The sequence below is a fragment of the Eschrichtius robustus genome, chromosome 11, assembly GCF_028021215.1.
Source record: "Eschrichtius robustus isolate mEscRob2 chromosome 11, mEscRob2.pri, whole genome shotgun sequence".
Lineage (NCBI taxonomy): Eukaryota > Metazoa > Chordata > Mammalia > Artiodactyla > Eschrichtiidae > Eschrichtius > Eschrichtius robustus.
The window spans coordinates 63,716,327-63,736,357 of NC_090834.1; the positions used below are offsets into that span (position 1 = coordinate 63,716,327).

General features: G+C 43.6%; 2 protein-coding genes across 5 annotated transcripts in view; both read left to right on the forward strand.

The window, feature by feature from the left end:
• Positions 1 to 3,917, forward strand: part of STIM1 (stromal interaction molecule 1) — a 212,441-nt gene extending 208,524 nt beyond the window's left edge. For both annotated transcript variants that reach the window (XM_068555037.1, XM_068555038.1), the window contains one exon: positions 1,993 to 3,917. In XM_068555037.1, the coding sequence (XP_068411138.1) occupies positions 1,993 to 2,509 (517 nt within the window). In that variant the 3' untranslated portion in view covers positions 2,510 to 3,917. The remainder of the gene's footprint in view (positions 1 to 1,992) is intronic.
• A 1,761-nt stretch (positions 3,918 to 5,678) lies between these two features.
• RRM1 (ribonucleotide reductase catalytic subunit M1) overlaps positions 5,679 to 20,031 on the forward strand; it is a 42,806-nt gene continuing 28,453 nt past the window's right edge. Inside the window, exons 1-4 of one of the 3 annotated variants that reach the window (XM_068554958.1) lie at positions 5,679 to 6,013; positions 6,339 to 6,479; positions 12,334 to 12,422; positions 15,810 to 15,987. In XM_068554958.1, the coding sequence (XP_068411059.1) occupies positions 6,461 to 6,479; positions 12,334 to 12,422; positions 15,810 to 15,987 (286 nt within the window). In that variant the 5' untranslated portion in view covers positions 5,679 to 6,013; positions 6,339 to 6,460. The remainder of the gene's footprint in view (positions 6,014 to 6,338; positions 6,480 to 12,333; positions 12,423 to 15,809; positions 15,988 to 20,031) is intronic. The other 2 variants (XM_068554960.1, XM_068554959.1) reach the window with 2 other exon arrangements.

Consider the following 20,031-nt stretch of genomic DNA (forward strand, 5'->3'; position numbering starts at 1 on the left):
GGATCCTCACCTCCTCAGCCTAGAGGGCCCCTCATCCCGGTGTGGCTGCTCCCCAGAATTTCCTTGGCACCATGCTCAGTGGTTCACATCTGTGTGGAAAAGGCAGGATACGGAGAGGATCATCTTGGGACTTAGAGAAACAAGGACACATTTAGACAGAAGCAAGGACACCATCAGAAATATGAAAGCAAATATGAGACAGTTCATAAACACTAGAGTAGGTGGCTGAAACAGTATTTGGAATGGGAGTTGGAGCTGGGATCGTTCTCTGCTGTCCCCTGTCTTCAGGAAGGTACTGGCCCACAGCATGGCTGCTTAAGTTAATTGTTTCCTGCTGAGAATTAAACCTATAATAACTATTAGCCAACCTCCTGCTTTTGCCTGTTTTTGGAGCCTGGTGCCCTCCCTAATTTTTCCACCCACAGCCTCCTTCTTTCTGGGTCCTGCTGGGCTCTCCTCTCCCACTCATGACCCTTTCCCTTTGGTTTCCTGACTTGGATGTTTAAACATTTCCCTTAGCCCTCTCCTCTGCCTCTGCCATGGGTTCTCAGGCCTCTGGGAAAGGAGGAGGAGGATTAAGGGATTGTCAGGGGACTCCCATATCTACCCTTTTGTCTATAGAGGCAGGAGGTGTGGCGTCCAGAATTAGTTCATGGTCTTCTTAGGAACAGCCAGCCCCTTAACGGGTCTCGACTATCCTGGGCTGCCTCTGTGTGTGCATGTCCAGTGTGCAGTGTCGTGTCCCCGTAGCTCAGCCTTGCAAAGAAGCCTCTTGTGACTGGCCCACGGAAGGGTCTTCCTGCTTGACTGGCCTCATCATCTTCATTCCCACAATACTTTCTACATTTTCAAGTGCTTTGCCAACATATTTGGGCCTCCAAACAGTCTTGCAAGATAATTGAATTGGTGTTATCTTCATTTGGCCAAAATTGAGGACCAGCAAGGTTAGATGACTTGTCCAAGGTCACACAGCAAGCCTCAGGCAGAGATGGAAATTGAATTAGACCTTAGGACTTCCAGCGTGCAGCTCTTCTGAACCACTGCTCCTTAAAGGCCAATGTCCTGTCTTTCTACGCCTCCCTACATTCTCCCTGTCTGCAGAGCTCTGAAAAAGACCCCAGCCTTCCTGCTGTCAGCCAGCTTTGGTTTGAACTCTGAAACACTTCTCTGTGACCTCCTTTGAATCCTGACAGAGGGTTGGAAGAGGCAGCATCTTGGCCTTTTGGGGTGGGTGAGGGATTGTTTGCAAGGCTGTTCTAACCTTTTTCTCCCCAGGCTGGGTCAGGCTACTTATTGCATGTGCCCTGTTCCTTGGGGCCTGGCCCAGACTGGATGTGTCCCAGGGTGTGACAGGAATAAGTGGGGGAGGAAGGCATGGAAAATGGTGACTCAGAGAAATATATGGGTTCTGTGTTAGCTTAGGGTTCAGTCCTAAGAAATCTAGCCAGCTATGGAAGCAGAGATTTTATTGAGGAGGATGCCTGTGGCATTGAAGCCAATGGTTGCACCGGTTTAGGGCCTGGCCATTCATCAGGGGTGGGGCGCAGGCCTTAGAAAGCCCTTTGCCAGAAAGATAATGGTATAATGACATTTGTCTTTGCTTCTTGTCTGTCTCTTCTCTCTCCATCACTTTTCCCTCTTTCTTTTTTTCTCTCCCCTTGGTCCTCCTTATTTCTACCTGCTTCTCCTTTTGCTTTTCCTTCCTCCCCAATTTTACTCTTTTCTCCTTATCTCTTCTCCAATCTATCCTTATTCCCTATTCCTTCCTTCTCTCTTATCCCGTGCTTATGGCCTGCTCAACTTCCCTCTGTTTCTCATTCTTCCCTCTTTCCCACCTGCTATTCACCCTATTTTCTCTCTCCTGCCCCTCTCTCCATCTCCATTTTCCTACCCTGCCATTGTCTTCTCTCTTGGTCCCTCTCTCCTCTTCAAATTCCCCCCTGCCCCCCATCCTCTATGTGTCCCTTTCTTCCTCTCTGACCTGTCTTACAGGGATTTGACCCATTCCGATTCGGAGTGCTCCCTCCACATGAGTGACCGCCAGCGTCTGGTCCTCAAGCCTCCTCAGATGGTCCGTGCTGCAGATGAGGCTCTCAGTGCCATGACTTCCAACGGCAGCCACCGGCTGATTGAGGGGGTCCATCCCGTCTCTCTGGTGGAGAAACTGCCTGACAGCCCTGCCCTGGCCAAGAAGGCACTGCTGGCACTGAACCACGGGCTGGACAAGGCCCACAGCCTGATGGAGCTGAGCTCCCCAGCCCCACCTAGTGGTTCTCCACATTTGGATTCTTCCCGTTCTCACAGCCCCAGTTCCCCAGACCCAGACACGCCGTCTCCAGCTGGGGACAGCCGAGCCCTGCAGGCTGGCCGAAATACACGTATTCCCCACCTGGCCGGCAAGAAGGCCGTGGCTGAGGAGGATAATGGCTCCATTGGTGAGGAGACAGACTCCAGCCCAGGCCGGAAGAAGTTTCCCCTCAAAATCTTTAAGAAGCCTCTTAAGAAGTAGGCAGGATGAGGGTGGCAGTTGTGGGACAGCTTGTCCTTACCTGGTCTTCTGCCTCCCCTTCCCTCCCTTCCAAGATATCTGGCCCCCAGCATGGGGCATGGGAGGGGCTGGCCCTGGGGCCTGGGCACTGTACATACTTGCCCCCCGTATCCTTGGGTCCTTCAACATTATTTATTAATTGACCACCATGACCTGCCTGCCCTGCCTCCCTCCCACCCGTGGGCTGCTGCTGTCACTCCTCTCCACTTCAGTGCATGTCTTAGTTGCTGTCCCCTCAGCTCCCGGTCCGCCTCTGGGCTCCAGCTTCTGTCTCTGCTGTCCCAGTTTTGAGGTTTGGTTTCTTGTTTCTCTCTGTCTCCTGCTTCCGGGCTCCTCCCTCCCACCACTCCCCAACTTCCCCTAGCAGCTAGGGGGGACGAGAGGGGGAGTAACTTCTGACAGCTGTGCCTCAGATCTCTTCCACCCCGCCGACGATGGTTCTGTTTGCCCCACACTGGGGCCTAGGACCTAATATTTGCGGTTTGTTCTCTGGGAGTGTGGTGGGCCAGAGGGAACCTCGGCCTGGAGCTCACTGAGGCCTCCAGGGGTCCATGGGGGAGCGAAACCAATTCCTAGAGAACAAGCCACTAGAGTTCTGAAAAGAGGCTAGGCTAGGGGGTGGATCGGAAGAGACTTCTCCTAGTTGGAGGATGAGTGGAAGCCAGAGATGTGGGCTACAAGGCAGTCACCTTTTCTCTCTTCTCTCACCCACACCTGCTTCTCTCTTATCCCCGCTCCCCCACCCTGCAGGAGGGTTTGTCTATAAGAGGTGCTGCCCAAATGCTCCCCAAGCGTCATTACTCCTGAGGCTCAGGACAGTGGGCTCCCGTGGCCGTGGGAGCCTCAGCTATGATACAGGGCTCTAATGGGGCCCTGGAGCTGTTGGGCAGGATGTTGTCACATTTGAACCAAAAGACAGTTTAAAGTTGAAAAATGAAATCTCCTGAATTTCCCAAGTGCCTGCACCGCATACTTGCCCTGTCAGACCCCATTTTCATGTTACTGCATAGCCTGGGCCAGAGGCTCACGAAGGACACAGCCGGTTTAGGGAAGAGGGTGGCTAGGGAAGATGGTGTAGGTCAAGGTGGCTGTGTGACCACTCCCCCGCCCTTCCCACCCTCTAGACAACTCTCTCCCTTCCCTGTTTTTGCAATGGCTGTAAAGGTATTTTCCCTCTGCCCCACTCCCTGCCGTGTCTTTACTCTGGGATCCTATTTTGGGCCTGGGGTGGGGCCACCTGGGGCTGGTCTTGGGAGGGTGCTAGGCTGCAGTCTGCCTTGTACCCCCTGGACACCCTCACATGGGTTTTTCTGTGTTATTTCATAAGACTCTTTGAAGTCCAATAAAGCATGTAGGAGATTTTAACCTCTGCTGGCTTTGACTGACTCTCCTTGTGTTCTCTGTGCTCTTTGTGGCATAGCAGACAGGATGAAGAGACATTTCTCCGCTGCCAAGGGAAAGTGAAACTCTCATACACATTCCCAAAAGCTCTCTGGGTAGGGTTACCAGATGAAATACAGGATGCAGTACTTGAATATTAGACAAACAAATTTTTAGTATGATTACGTCCCATGAAATATTGGGGATACATTTTTATTAGCTAAATCTGGCAACCCTATCTCTAGGCCATCTGACCCTATCTACCGTATGGCTTCACTTATCACCTGTGACTGTGAGAATTACAGGCATAACTCATTTTATTGCACTTCGCGAGTATTGCGTTTTTTACAGATTGAAGATTTGTGGCAAGCAAGTCTTATCAGCGCCATTTTTCTAACAGCATTTGCTTACTTCACGTCTCTGTGTCACATCTGGTAGTTCTTGCAATATTTCAAACCCTCCACCAGCCAAAAGATTACCACTTGCTGAAGGCTCAGATGGTGGTTAACATTTTTTAGCAACAAAGTTTTTTTTATTAAGGTATGTACATTTTTTTAATAGACATAATGCTATTGCACACTTAATAGACTACAGTATAGTGTAAATATAACTTTTATATGCACTGGGAAACCAAAAAATTTGTGTGACTTGCTTTATCGTGATACTCGCTATATTGCAGTTGTCTGGAACCAATATCTTTGAGGTATTACTGTACTTCACAGGAACCTTGGAACCACCTTGAGTGCAGTAAGGAACCAGTGAAAGGTTTTAGGGAGGGGATGCCACGTGAGATATCGTAAAAATCAGTCTGCCTAGCCCAAATCAGAAGCTTCTACACCAGCCTTGTGAAGTCATGTCTCACCTATTCTGACTCCCCACATTCGGTAACCAAGTCCTGTCCATTCTACCTCCACGAGCCACATCCACTGGATAATTCTAAAAGCAAATGGATCATAGCCCTGCCCTGCTCAAAACTCTGCCAGGGCTCGTTCCCATTTCCGTCAAGATAAACTCCAAAGGCCCTTGGCCTAGCAAGGCTCTCTTCCAACCCGAGTGCGAGATTTCAGGCCGCCCTAAGGGCCCTGGGGCTCCCAGCCTCCGGCTGCGGATCTCAGGCTAGAGCTCAGCTCTGACGGCAGTCTTGGGTTATCATCATGTAACAGTTTTCAAGACAAGAAAAAGCGGACGGTCATTGTTGCTTTTGTTGTGGTCATCCATGTACAATGCTTGGTGTCAGTCTATTTATCTCTTGTAAAAATAAAATACAGTGTGTGTGTGTGAAAAAAAAAAAAAGAAACTCACTGTAAGTAAAGAAACATAAATAAGTTAAAAGTAAAAGGATGGATAAAGATTAAAAAAAAAAAAAAATGTAATGTGTTCAGCTTTCTTTTGAACTACTTCAAATGCCTATCCTAAGCAGTAAAGCCTTTCCAAGTACTTAAACAACTGTAATCAATCTAATAAATTAAACCTATAAATACAAAAAAAAAAAAAAAAAAAGAAAAAGCGGACGGTTGAGGTCTTGCTCTTTCAAAAGTACTCGAACCGCCCTGACTTCTGCGGGGCCTGCCGGGGAGAGAGGCGGGGCTACGCCTGGCGGGCTCTGCGCGCTACGTCCGGCCGCGGGGCCCCAAGTTGGGCTTTGCCCACACCCAACATGGCGGCCGGAGAGCGGCGCTCACGCCGGCGCGCCCACACCCAACACGGCGGTGGGAGAGGCGCCGTCTCCTGGGCCCTGCCCACACTCAACATGGCGGCTGCGGGGCAAGGTCAACCCTCTGCTACGCTAGGCCTGCCCACCGGCCTCGGCGCTGGCAGCTTCGCGTAACATCCCGCGAGCTTTGTCGCGCCGCTTTTGCGTTGCGGCTGGCGGGAGCGGGAAGAGGATTCAGATTGCCTTCCTCTGCTCAGTGGAGGGAAAGTGCACTCTGGCCCTAACTCCAGGCCCTGCACCCGAGTAACCCCTCGAGCCTGACCCTCCGCGCTCTGCCACCTTCTCGATCCCGCCGGCGCCTCAGAGCTGCAGCCGCGTCTCGCATCCCTCGGCGCCTCAGCCACTAGCTGCGATGCACGTTATCAAGCGAGGTGAGAGGCCGGGGAGGAGGCCGTGGGTGAGGTACGCGGGCTGCCGCCGCCCTAGCAGTTAGCCGCGCCCGCCCGCCTCCGCCGCTTCCCGCGCTGCCGGCGGCAGCTTCCCGCCCTGTCACCTGCTCGGCCTCCTGCCCTTTCGTCTGTCTGTCCCCAACCCCCCTCTGGCCTTTAGTCTGCGCCCCTTGGCTCTGCCATGCCGCCGCATTTCTAAAGAGTAACACCTTCCCTTTAGCGAATAGTAGCTGTGCGCGCGGGAAGAGGATTCAGATTGCCTTGCTCTGCTCAGTGGAGGGAAAGTGCACTCTGGCCCTAACTCCAGGTCCTGCACCCGACTAACCCCTCGAGCCTGACCCTTCGCGCTCTGCCACCTTCTCGATCCCGCCGGCGCCTCAGAGCTGCAGCCGCGTCTCACATCCCTCGGCGCCTCAGCCACTAGCTGCGATGCACGTTATCAAACGAGGTGAGAGGCCGGGGAGGAGGCCGTGGGTGAGGTACGCGGGCTGCCGCCGCCCTAGCAGTTAGCCGCGCCCGCCCGCCTCCGCCGCTTCCCGCGCTGCCGGCGGCAGCTTCCCGCCCTGTCACCTGCTCGGCCTCCTGCCCTTTCGTCTGTCTGTCCCCAACCCCCCTCTGGCCTTTAGTCTGCGCCCCTTGGCTCTGCCATGCCGCCGCATTTCTAAAGAGTAACACCTTCCCTTTAGCGAATAGCAGCTGTGCGCGCACAGCTCTTTGCAGGCGGTGCTTGATTGCTCACCGGGAGCCCCTGAGGTCGGGGTTATTGGGTCCGCTTCGCGGGTGAAGATACTGAAGCGCAGAGAGAGGTGCGGAGACTGCCCGGTCACCCGGTTAGATGCTGGTGAGGCCAGGCTTCGAACCCATAGCGAACAACAGAGTTTTATTTGAAAGGCTTGGTCACCTGTCCTAGGCTCGGGGGGAGCTAGTAAAGCAGGGGCTCTGCACCCTACACGGGCACCTACCAGCTTCCTGATCTCTTTTGTGGGGTGAAAAACGTCAGGCTCAGATACAGACATCTCCACGGAGTTTGCCCTTCGTAAGGGATGTGTTGCCGTTTGCCCCAGGAGTGGTCCCAGAGGAGTTTGGGATCGGGACTGGCTGGCCTTACCCTTGATGGGAAGAGATATGGAATTAGAGTAGGGTGGCCAAGACATCTTCTGGCAGGGTGGGGGACCGCGATGAGCCAGGGACTTGTGTTCTTCCTCAACACTTATTTCCCGTTAGGCTTGCTGAGTACCTTCCTTTGTGTCAGTCCTTTGCTTCATTCTGTGAAATTAATTATAAGAGGAGACAGACTCCGGAAAAGGTTTAATCAGGTTGGAAAAACAAGAGCAAAACATACTCTTAACAGAGAGCCACATGGGACAGGTACGAACACGTTTTGAGTCGACTCTACTTGCCTCTGTTGAAGCAAAGAAGTTATTTCAAAATTGCAGGCACTTTGTAAACACTGACTGACTGATTGTTTTGTCCACTAGGCTGTGAGTGTTTCAGAGATGGGGACTTTATGCCCACACTTAGCACAGGACCTGCCATGAATAGATGCTCATTCATGAGTGGATGAGAATAATTATTTTAAAATATAGGATATGATGAGTGTTGTGAGTAGGCAGGTAGTTGATTTGGTTGTAACTAGGTGGCGTACAGCTGAGAGATGGAGAGGTGGACAGTGGTGGCCCTTCCTGTCATTAGTATCTTTAGAACATCATTCTCTGTATTTCCCTGGTCTCCCATTTTGGCTGATGAGACCAAAGACCAAAATACGTAGTGCACTTTTATTGGTCCATACCTGTGAGTGAGAGAGGAGCATTCAGTTTTTTAGACCTTTAGAAAAAGGTATGTAAGTATGAGGAGCCCTTATGATAAATCTGTAACAGATGAATTGAAAACTTGTGGACATAGATCTCTGGAGTGGGTAACACCTCTGTGTTGCATTTTTAACCTTTTGGATCCACTTTCAAATACTGTGGTTTAAAAAGTACTATCTACAACAAACTCTAAAAGGCAGGTCTTATTTTTTTTCTCATTCCTTCAGAGAACATAGTGTGATCCAGATGGTTTGCTGCTAGACTCTGCCAGGCTTGTTTTTTCTTTTCTTTTTTTTTTTTTAATTTTTATTAGTTATCTATTTTATACATATTAATGTATATACGTCAGTCCCAGTCTCCCAATTCACCCCCCCCCCCCGCCCCCCAGCACTTTCCTCCCTTGGTGTCCATACGTTTATTCCCTATATCTGTGTCTCTATTTCTGCCTTGCAAACTGGTTCATCTGTAAAGGCTTGTTAATATACAACGTTGTACTTAGATTTGTTTTTCTTTATTTTATTTTTGATCTTTAATTTGCTTAGGGTATCCCCCCCCCCCCATTTTTGGCATGATAGTATACTAGCAGACTAACTCATGTAGGTTTTGTTAATCTTAATGTAATTATTCAGGAGATCAACTAGCAGTCTACCTAAAGTATTACTTACTGAATGTGCTAATATCTTGCTAAGCACCATGAGGGAAATAATAGAGGGAGAAGGCATCTCCATCTTCCATGATTTTAGGGCTGTTAGGGATGCAGGAATAATCCATATGAAAATTGATGGATAACAGAAGGGAATAGTAGATGAGTTTTTCTCATCTGCTGTCTTGGGCTATTTTTCTTGGTGGGACAGTATCGTATTGCTCAAGGAGATTAAGGTTAAAAAAAAAAGTTGAGAACCAATGGAACAAATGCAGTGTAGCTGAGTTGTAAAGTGTGCTTTGGAATTTAGTATAGTGTTTTCAAAACTTTGCATTTTACATCATGACTGAGTACACACACATGTATATGTAAGTATTTACATAAAGCTGAAACAAAAGTTTGCAAAATAATACCTTTTAAAGCATCTGTTTGCACTCTGATAATCTCTTCTATTCCATATCCTTTGTCTATCCCTCCCTCTCTTCTCCCTTCGTCACTCCCATCCTTTCTAATTCCCTTTACAGCCCACTGTGTTACAATATTTTACAGATCTGTGTGGATACTGTGCTGGGCACTGAGGTTACCGTGGTGAGTAGGCAGACATAGTTCTTGTTTTCAAAGATCTTTACAATCAATTGAGAAAGATAGACAAGAACAATAATATAATAACATATGTTCAATATTCTAATAGGTAAAGTATAGGCTATAGAAGCCCATTCATTCAATTATTCAGAAGGTCTTTACAGTCATTCCTCAGTATCCACGGGCATTTGGTTCCAGGACCTGCTGTGGATACCAAAATCCGTGTATGCTCAAGTCCCATAGTAGTCCCTCGGCCTCTGTGGGTTTTGCATCTGTGAGTTCCAGTTCCCCATCCAGGGCTCCAACCAACTGCAGATCGTAAATTGTACATGATCCACGGTTGGTTGAATCTGCTCATGTGGAACCCATGGATACAGAGGGCTGACTATATTCAGCACCTCTTTATGCCAGGAACTGTTTTAGGTACTGGGAATTCAGCAGTGAACAAAACAAGCTAAATCCGTTTTCTCATTGGAGTTTTTTTTTTTTTTTTTTTTAAACATCTTTATTGAAGTATAATTGCCTTACAATGGTGTGTTAGCTTCTGCTTTATAACAAAGTGAATCAGTTATACATATACAATATGTTCCCATTTCTCTTCCCTCTTGCATCTCCCTCCCTCCCACCCTCCCCATCCCACCCCTCTAGGTGGTCACAAAGCACCGAGCTGATCTCCCTGTGCTATGCGGCTGCTTCCCACTAGTTATCTATTTTACATTTGGTAGTGTATATATGTCCATGACACTCTCTTACCCTGTCACATCTCACCCCACCCCCTCCCCATATCCTCAAGTCCATTCTCTAGTAGGTCTGTGTCTTTATTCCCGTCTTGCCACTAGGTTCTTCATGGCTTTTTTTTTTTTTTTTTTTCCCCTTAGATTCCGTATATATGTGTTAGCATACTGTATTTGTTTTTCTCTTTCTGACTTACTTCACTCTGTATGACAGACTCTAACTCCATCCACCTCATTACAAATACCTCCATTTCATTTCTTTTTATGGCTGAGTAATATTCCATTGTATATATGTGCCACATCTTCTTTATCCATTCATCTGTCGATGGACATTTAGGTTGCTTCCATGTCCTGGCTATTGTTAAGTGTATATAAGAAACAAGTAAACATGTAAGAACCAGTTAATTCCAGATAGTGGTTAGTGAGATGATGGTAGTAAAACAGGGTAATGTGATGAAGATGAATGAGAAAGTAATCTTGGTTTGTATCCTCAGGGAGGGAGCTGACATTTGAGCTGAGCCCTGAATAATACTAAGAGCCAGCTATGTGAAGATCCGTGGGCTGAACGTTGCAGGTAGAGGGAATAGAAAGTTCATATCTTGTAAAAGAGACACATCCTTGGTCTTACAGTATTAGCAAAGTCTTCCTGAAGAGAGAGGAATTAAAAAAGACAGCTTACACCCACGAGGAAATCAGACAATTAGTGTTCTACAGGATTTCACAGGAGGAAGAGGTCAATGTGGGTTACAGTTGTTGGGGCAGGTTTCATGGATGTGGTGAGAGTTGAATAGTGAGTAGGAGTTAGACGTATGGAAAGGTGGAAGAGGGACTTGTAGGCAGAGTAAGGTATAAACAGTGATATGGATGTGGGAATGGGAGGCCCTGTTGGGACTTAGGCTATTTCACAAGGAACAGTAGAGGAGATGTGGTACCAAATTAAGGAAGGCCTTGTTTGAGAGGATAATAATGTAAGCAGGGATTAGTGATATGATAAAATCAACATGTGGGTTGAAAAAAAATGACAAAGAGGAATGATAGGCTAGAGAACAGTGGATCATTGGTCCTTTAGCCCCTTAGTGTGCCTCCACTTTCCAGTGTGAATTAAGACAATTGCCATCGTACTTTCTGTCAGTTTCCTGATTAATTTGGCAGCTGCAGATTCTCAGTTTGCTAATATTGCCTTGTGGTCACCTGTCTGCCTAATCAGCTGGTAGAGCATTGAGGGCTCAGTCCCAGTGTAGGCCAGCTAATTAACTGTATTCCAGAGTTAAACACTGCATATGTGAGTCTGGTTAGAAAAGGAGATCACATTGGTGATCAGAAAGAGAAGGGCTATCTTAGTTAATATATCAGTGTTTAAGAAAAACTAACTTGTTCTATTGATGATGGGTTACCAGTGGTATCTTATTGTTTATTTATTCTTCATCAAACATTTGAGAAAGTCCTTGGGCCAGCCAGGACTTTTTGTTAGGAAGAGCAAAGAGCAATAGGATCTAAGTCCAAAACCATAAAAGGACTAACTAGATGAGGTCCATATGTATATGCTTCCATATCTCCAAAATAAAAACTAAGAGGTTGCCTCTGGAAGATTGTTTTGAGTTACAAATAGAAAGAAGTACTTCTTTACATGGTGTGAAGTAAATTCAAAATCATTAATTACTCTAGGAGAGTATGTAAGCCAAATTTATCGTGAAGATGTTAGAATGGAGACAGGTTTATAAATCATTTAGCATTCAATAAATATTTGAGTACCTACTATGTGGTAGGCCTTGGTCTTTGGTCTGGGCAGTGGGGAATACATTGGTACATAAACCGTGACAAAATCTTTTTCGTTTTGGAAATTGTATTCTAGTGGATGGGGAGAGCCACACAATAAACAAATACGTAAGTAAAATATAGAGTATGTCAGATGACCATAAGTGCTATAGAGAAAAATAAAGCATAGAAAGAGGATAAAGAGGAGCAAGGCTGTGTTTGGGGCATTGCAGTTTAAAATAGAGTGATCCGGGAAAGCCTTATTGAGAAGGTGACATTGAGCAAAGACCTAAAATAGGTATAGATAGCAAGGAGCCAGGGTTGCCACGGTATGGTGAGTGAGGAAGGTGGGAGAGTAGGAGATGAAGTTGGGGAAGGGGGCACACAAGGCAGGTTGTGTAAGATTCTGTGGACTGTTGTAATGATTTTGACTTGATTCTGAAGGAGATGATAAACCTCTATTGGGCGGCAGTGGGTAGTGATATGATTTTGACTTCAGTTTTAAAGAATAATTCTGCCTGTCATTTGGACAAGGTGGGGTAGGGAAATTTATTGCAAGAATCCATCTGATGTATAATGTAAGGGAAGACTCAGTATAGAATCCCTACTTTTTGAAGATGAAAAAATAATCTCTCTGAACTGTTGGGGGTCTGAATCTTTTATCTATGAAATAGCATTTTGTGTTGGCCAATTTAAAAAGTTTACATGCTGATTACATTTGATTCTTTGACATTGCTATCTTAATAAGTGTTAACATGAATTTATGGTTTGATTCTTTAGATGGCCGCCAAGAGCGAGTTATGTTTGACAAAATTACATCTCGAATCCAGAAGCTTTGTTATGGACTCAATATGGACTTTGTTGATCCTGTAAGTAAATAGGCTTTATATCTTGGGTTCCTTGCTTCATGTGCTTCTTTTTACTTGTCTCTTATCTCTGGCCCTTCACTCACTTGCTCTGTATTTTGGTTTGGCCTTGGATATAAAATGTGAATTTATTGCTTAAAACTTTTTTTTTCCTGGGAATTCCCTAGCGGTCCAGTGGTTAGGACATGGTGCTTTCACTGCCACAGCCTGGGTTTGATCCCTGGTCGGGGAACTAAGATTCCCGCAAGCCCTGTGGCGTGGCAAAAAAAATAAAACAAACAGACAAAAAAAACAAAACAAAACTTTTTTTCTAAATCTTGGTCTGTGCTGTGAGTTCTGACTTTTCAGAGAACTATAAAAGTGAGCAAAGAGGAAAACTTGACATTAACATTTCATATTAGAGACTTCTTTGAGTAAATTATTTTATACATAAGTGGAAAAAACTTGTTTTGGAATTGTGGTCATTTGGGTAGAAACTGGTTGGAAATTTGCTTTTTTGTTATCTATGTAGAAAGACTACATTAAAGTAATATAAAGTAATATAAAAGTAATATAAAATAAATTTCATGGCCAGCATTTAAATTAAGGAGAGCCAGCTGTTCATAAGCAAGTTGCTGTGCTTTTCTCTTTCTATAACTCCTCTACTCTAGACCCTCAGCATCCCATATCTAGACTGCTATCTGTAGCGGTCTCTGAAGTGTTCTCCTGGTCTTCCTCTCATCTTGCCGTCTTCAAATACATCTTCCACATGGCTTTCAAAATGATCTTAGTAAGCGGAGTCTCTAAGAACCTTCTTTTTTTTAAACCCATACTGCCCCATCCTTATTTAGGTATTTTATCTGTACTACTCTAGCACTTGTGCTGGCCTCATAGCATTAACCACCTAGTATAGAAATAAATTATATGTCTCTGTCCTCCCCTAGAATTGCTGGGGAGGCCTGTATCTTGTTCTTGTGATATCCACAATGCTTAACACATATATAATTAGATGCTCGATAAATATTGAATTGACCAAAATGGTCAAAAGAAAATAATTTTATACAGCTTTAAAATATGCCTATTATAAATTCCCTTTTACATTTAGAAATCTAGACAATAATTAGAATAGTAGAATATTAGAGTTGGAACGAACCTGAGAGATCATCTTATTTCATCTTCCTTGTTTTATAGATAAGGAAGGCCCAAAGTGAAGGGGAGTGACTTGTTCAAGTGAGTGGGAGTGTAGGAAGAAGAACCTAGGTATCTTGACTCGTAGATGTTCTGTTGCCTCATGCACACATTTCAGAGTGCAGGTGTGCTAGAGCTGACTCGAGCTTTCTAGGGTAGATTTAGTTGAAAAAGTCGACGTGTTTTTAGATCTGGCATGGTTATTAGCACACAGACGTTATTTTATTCTGAGTTCTGATTACTTGCCATGTAGCACCAGAAATCATTTAGAAGACTTCACTACTCTTTTACTGAACATGACTTAATTGTTGGATCTGAGAAGAAAGTGATCAGGAGCAACTTGAGCTTAGGTCTGAAATTTAATTGGAATAGATTTTAAACTAGTAATTACACACTTTTTTTTGAGGGGGCATGCTTTCGTCAACTGGGAAATGGCATTCATTTTCTGTTGGATTAATCTGTTTTTTTTTTGTTTTTTTTTTTTTCGGCTGCATGGCTTGTGGGATCTTAGTTCCCCAACCAGGGATTGAACCCGTGGCCCCTGCAGTGGAAGCTTGGAGACACAGCCACCGGACCACTGGGGAATTTCCTAATCTATTTTTTTTTTTAAAGATTCAGTAAACACATACATATATACAACTTAGAATTTGTCTTTCTTGACTTATGCATTGTGTGTTTTATTTATCTATCTATTTATTTATTTTTTAACATCTTTATTGGAGTATAATTGCTTTACAATGGTGTGTTTGTTTCTGCTTTATAACAAAGTGAATCAGCTATACATATACATATATCCCCATATCTCTTCCCTCTTGCGTCTCCCTCCCTCCCACCCTCCCTATCCCACCCCTCTAGGTGGTGCTAGGTGGTCACAAAGCACCAAGCTGATCTCCCTGTGCTATGGGCTGCTTCCCACTAGTTATTGACTTTACATTTGGTAGTGTATATATGTCCATGCCACTCTCTCACTTTGTCCCAGCTTACCCTTCCCCCTCCCCATGTCCTCAAGTCCATTCTCTAGTGGGTCTGCGTCTTTATTCCCGTCCTTACCCTAGGTTCTTCATAAACATTTTTTTTTTTTAGATTCCATATATATGTGTTAGCATTGTGTGTTTTAAAGAGGGGTATCTCTTACAGTACAGTCTTGAAAACAGTGAAATGCATTGAGGTTGAATGGGATGTGGAGCCAGAAGACTTAGACAGTAAAGCTTGGGCAAGTCCCAGTAACCTGGTTCCTCATGTAAAGTGGTGATAGTTATATACCCATCTCACAGGTAATTGTGAAATGTCAGAGAAGATCATGAAAGTTGAGATATTTTGTAATTTGTGAAATGTTAAAGAAAAGAGTAGCCATTAAATTATTTGATGACTCAGCCCCAACTCTAACTTATATCTTCATCTCCTTTCATTGGAATGATTAAAGTTTGATTCATTTGCTTTCCTGTACTTGTCCTTAGGTAGAATTGGGGCAAAATGGGTAAGTATGTAGCGTGAACCCTGATTATATAGAGAGAATTTGAATGAAAGATGGGAAAATAATTATGGAATCATTGGTCTGTTTTCAGCTGTTTCCCTGTGTGACTGTTAATCTTTGTAATAGCTCTACTTAGATTTTAAAACTATCTTCCTTCCTTCCTCCCTTCCTCCCCCCCTTTCTTTCTTTCTCTTTCTCTCTTTCTTTCTTTCCACACTTCTTCATTGTATATGTAGTATACATTTTCTAGCAGCTCTATTGGCTTATGAATTCTCATTACTAAATTTTCCACAGCCCACCATTCTGAAAGATAATTTTTCATAAAAGGAAGTTGTCTTTTATTTTGATATAGGGGCTTCCCTCGTGGCGCAGTGGTTGAGAATCTGCCTGCCAATGCAGGGGACACGGGTTCGAGCCCTGGTCTGGGAAGATCCCACATGCCGCGGAACAACTAGGCCCGTGAGCCACAATTACTGAGCCTGCGCGTCTGGAGCCTGTGCTCCGCAACAAGAGAGGCCGCGATAGTGAGAGGCCCTCGCACCGCGATGAAGAGTGGCCCCCACTTGCCGCAAGTAGAGAAAAGCCCTCGTACAGAAACAAAGACCCAACACAGCCATAAATAAATAAATAAAAATTAAAAAAAAAAGTAGATTTATTTTGATATAAATTGATTGTTTTCTTCATTGCTCTCTTAAGGAAGCTGTTGGTTCTTGGGAAAGCACAAGTAATTCTTGGCTTTGCTTTTATAGGCTCAGATCACCATGAAAGTAATCCAAGGCTTATACAGTGGGGTCACTACTGTGGAACTAGATACTTTGGCTGCTGAAACAGCTGCGACCTTGACTACTAAGCACCCTGACTATGCCATCCTGGCAGCAAGGATTGCCGTCTCTAACTTGCACAAAGAAACAAAGAAAGTATTCAGTGGTGAGTCTAGAGGAAAAAGTTAGAAAGAATTTAGTATTCTCAGAAAACTTATAAGGGTACTAGAATGAAACCTTGAGTGTCAAAAAGAGAAGTTCCGTCTTGTTTAAAAAAGCAAAGTGTGCAGGTTAGTGGCAGAGGGAGACTAGAACTTCCTATTTCTCCATGCTGCTGACCTGCTGCATGGAAGGGTCAATGGATACTTTTATCTTTTTGTTTCTTTTTTCTTTTTTTTTTGAAGCCCATCTTTAGATGCTTGGTGGTGGTGTGGTTGAAAAAAGAATAATATTTATTGATAGTTTCTGGGTTAAACAAAGTGTTACAGTCAGTCTTTTGTCACCATTAGCACTCCCATTTTATAGCTCAGGGAATGTGGGCAAAGGAAGATTAAATAATTTGTTAGGTATATAAAAAGTGGTATATAAGAAGTCAGCTGGTAGACTGAGAGTAGAAATCTTTCAGCTTTCAATTCCAGATCTGTTATATGGGGACTTAAACATTTTATCTCCCTCTTCAGTAGATTTATTGTAAATATATCAGTTCTCCCAAAATTGACTATGGATTCAAGTCAAATTCAGTCAGAATGCCAGCTTTGCGTGTATGTGTATCATATGTATAAATGTAGAGGACTAAGTACTGCTATGATGTCTGGAAGAGAGAGGGCTTATTACTAAATGTGCATTTATAGAAGTAAAATGCCTGGGATGATAGGTTTTGAATTTAAAAAATTTTTTTTAAACATCTTTATTGGAGTATAATTGCTTTACAATGGTGTTTTACTTTCTGCTTTATAACAAAGTGAATCAGTTATACATATACATATATTCCCATATCTCTTCCCTCTTGCGTCCCTCCCTCCCACCCTCCCTATCCCACCCCTCTAGGTGGTCACAAAGCACCGAGCTGATCTCCCTGTGCTATGCGGCTGCTTCCCACTAGCTATCTATTTTACATTTAGTAGTGTATATATGTCCATGCCACTCTCTCACCCTGTTGCATCTTACCCTTCCCCCTCCCCATATCCTCAAGTCCATTCTCTAGTAGGTCTTTGTCTTTATTCCCGTCTTGCCACTAGGTTCTCCATGACCTTTTTTTTTTTTTTTCCCTTAGATTCCATATATATGTGTTAGCATACTGTATTTGTTTTTCTCTTTCTGACTTACTTCACTCTGTATGACAGACTCTAACTGCATCCACCTCACTACAAATACCTCCATTTCATTTCTTTTTATGGCTGAGTAATATTCCATTGTATATATGTGCCACATCTTCTTTATCCATTCATCCAATGATGGACACTTAGGTTACTTCCATGTCCTGGCTATTGTAAATAGAGCTGCAATGAACATTTTGGTACATGACTCTTTTTGAATTATGGATTTCTCAGGGTATATGCCCAGTAGTGGGATTGCTGGGTCGTATGGTAGTTCTACTTTTAGTTTTTTAAGGAACCTCCATACTGTTCTCCATAGTGGCTGTATCAATTTACATTCCCACCAACAGTGCAGGAGGGTTCCCTTTTCTCCACACCCTCTCCAGCATTTATTGTTTGTAGATTTTTTGATGATGGCCATTCTGACTGGTGTGAGATGATATCTCATTGTACTTTTGATTTGCATTTCTCTAACGATTAATGATGTTGAGCATTCTTTCATGTGTCTGTTGGCAATCTGTATATCTTCTTTGGAGAAATGTCTATTTAGGTCTTCTGCCCATTTTTGGATTGGGTTGTTTGTTTTTTTGTTATTGAGCTGCATGAGCTGCTTGTAAGTCTTGGAGATTAATCCTTTGTCAATTGCATCATTTGAAAATATTTTCTCCCATTCTGAGGGTTGTCTTTTCATCTTGTTCATGGTTTCCCTTGCTGTGCAAAAGCTTTGAAGTTTCATTAGGTCCCATTTGTTTATTTTTGTTTTTATTTCCATTTCTCTAGGAGCTGGGTCAAAAAGGATCTTGCTGTGATTTATGTCATAGAGTGTTCTGCCTATGTTTTCCTCTAAGAGTTTGATAGTGTCTGGCCTTACATTTAGGTCTTTAATCCATTTTGAGTTTATTTTTGTGTATGGTGTCAGGGAGTGTTCTAATTTCATACTTTTACATGTACCTGTCCAGTTTTCCCAGCACCACTTATTGAAGAGTCTGTCTTTTCTCCACTGTATATGCTTGCCTCCTTTATCAAAGATAAGGTGACCATATGTGCATGGGTTTATCTCTGGGCTTTCTATCCTGTTCCATTGATCTATGTTTCTGTTTTTGTGCCAGTACCAAACTGTCTTGATTACTGTAGCTTTGTAATATAGTCTGAAGTCAGGGAGCCTGATTCCTCCAGCTCCATTTTTCGTTCTCAAGATTGCTTTGGCTATTCGGGGTCTTTTGTGTTTCCATACAAATTGTGAAATTTTTTGTTCTAGTTCTGTGAAAAATGCCAGTAGAAGTTTGATAGGGATTGCATTGAATCTGTAGATTGCTTTGGGTAGTAGAGTCATTTTCACAATGTTGATTCTTCCAATCCAAGAACATGGTATATCTCTCCATCTATTTGTATCCTCTTTGATTTCTTTCATCAGTGTCTTATAATTTTCTGCATACAGGTCTTTTGTCTCCTTAGGTAGGTTTATTCCTAGATATTTTATTCTTTTTGTTGCAATGGTAAACGGGAGTGTTTTCTTAATTTCACTTTCAGATTTTTCATCATTAGTGTATAGGAATGCAAGAGATTTCTGTGCATTAATTTTGTATCCTGCTACTTTACCAAGTTCATTGATTAGCTCTAGTAATTTTCTGGTAGCATCTTTAGGATTCTCTATGTATAGTATCATGTCATCTGCAAACAGTGACAGCTTTACTTCTTCTTTTCCGATTTGGATTCCTTTTATTTCTTTGTCTTCTCTGATTGCTGTGGCTAACACTTCCAAAACTATGTTGAATAATAGTGGTGAGAGTGGGCAACCTTGTCTTGTTCCTGATCTTAGTGGAAATGGTTTCAGTTTTTCACCATTGAGGACAGTGTTGGCTGTGGGTTTGTCATATATGGCCTTTATGATGTTGAGGAAAGTTCCCTCTATGCCTACTTTCTGCAGGGCTTTTATCATAAATGGGTGTTGAATTTTGTCGAAAGCTTTCTCTGCATCTATTGAGATGATCATATGGTTTTTCTCCTTCAATTTGTTAATATGATGTATCACGTTGATTGATTTGCGTATATTGAAGAATCCTTGCATTCCTGGAATAAACCCCACTTGATCATGGTGTATGATCCTTTTAATGTACTGTTGGATTCTGTTTGCTAGTATTCTGTTGAGGATTTTTGCATCTATGTTCATCAGTGATATTGGCCTGTAGTTTTCTTTCTTTGTGACATCTTTGTCTGGTTTTGGTATCAGGGTGATGGTGGCCTCATAGAATGAGTTGGGGAGTGTTCCTCCCTCTGCAATATTGTGGAAGAGTTTGAGAAGGATAGGTGTTAGCTCTTCTCTAAATGTTTGATAGAATTCGCCTGTGAAGCCCTCTGGTCCTGGGCTTTTGTTTGTTGGAAGATTTTTAATCACAATTTCAATTTCAGTGCTTGTGATTGGTCTGTTTATATTTTCTATTTCTTCCTGGTTCAGTCTCGGCAGGTTGTGCATTTCTAAGAATCCATTTCTTCCAGGTTGTCCATTTTATTGGCATAGAGTTGCTTGTAGTAATCTCTCATGATCGTTTGTATTTCTGCAGTGTCAGTGGTTACTTCTCCTTTTTCATTTCTAATTCTATTGATTTGAGTCTTCTCCCTTTTTCTCTTGATGAGTCTGGCTAATGGTTTATCAATTTTGTTTATCTTCTCGAAGAACCAGCTTTTAGTTTCATTGATTTTTGCTATTGTTTCCTTCATTTCTTTTTCATTTATTTCTGATCTGATCTTTGTGATTTCTTTCCTTCTGCTAGCTTTGGGTTTTTTTTGTTCTTCTTTCTCTAATTGCTTTAGGTGCAAGGTTAGGTTGTTTATTCGAGATGTTCCCTGTTTCTTGATGTAGGCTTGTATTGCTATAAACTTCCCTCTTAGAACTG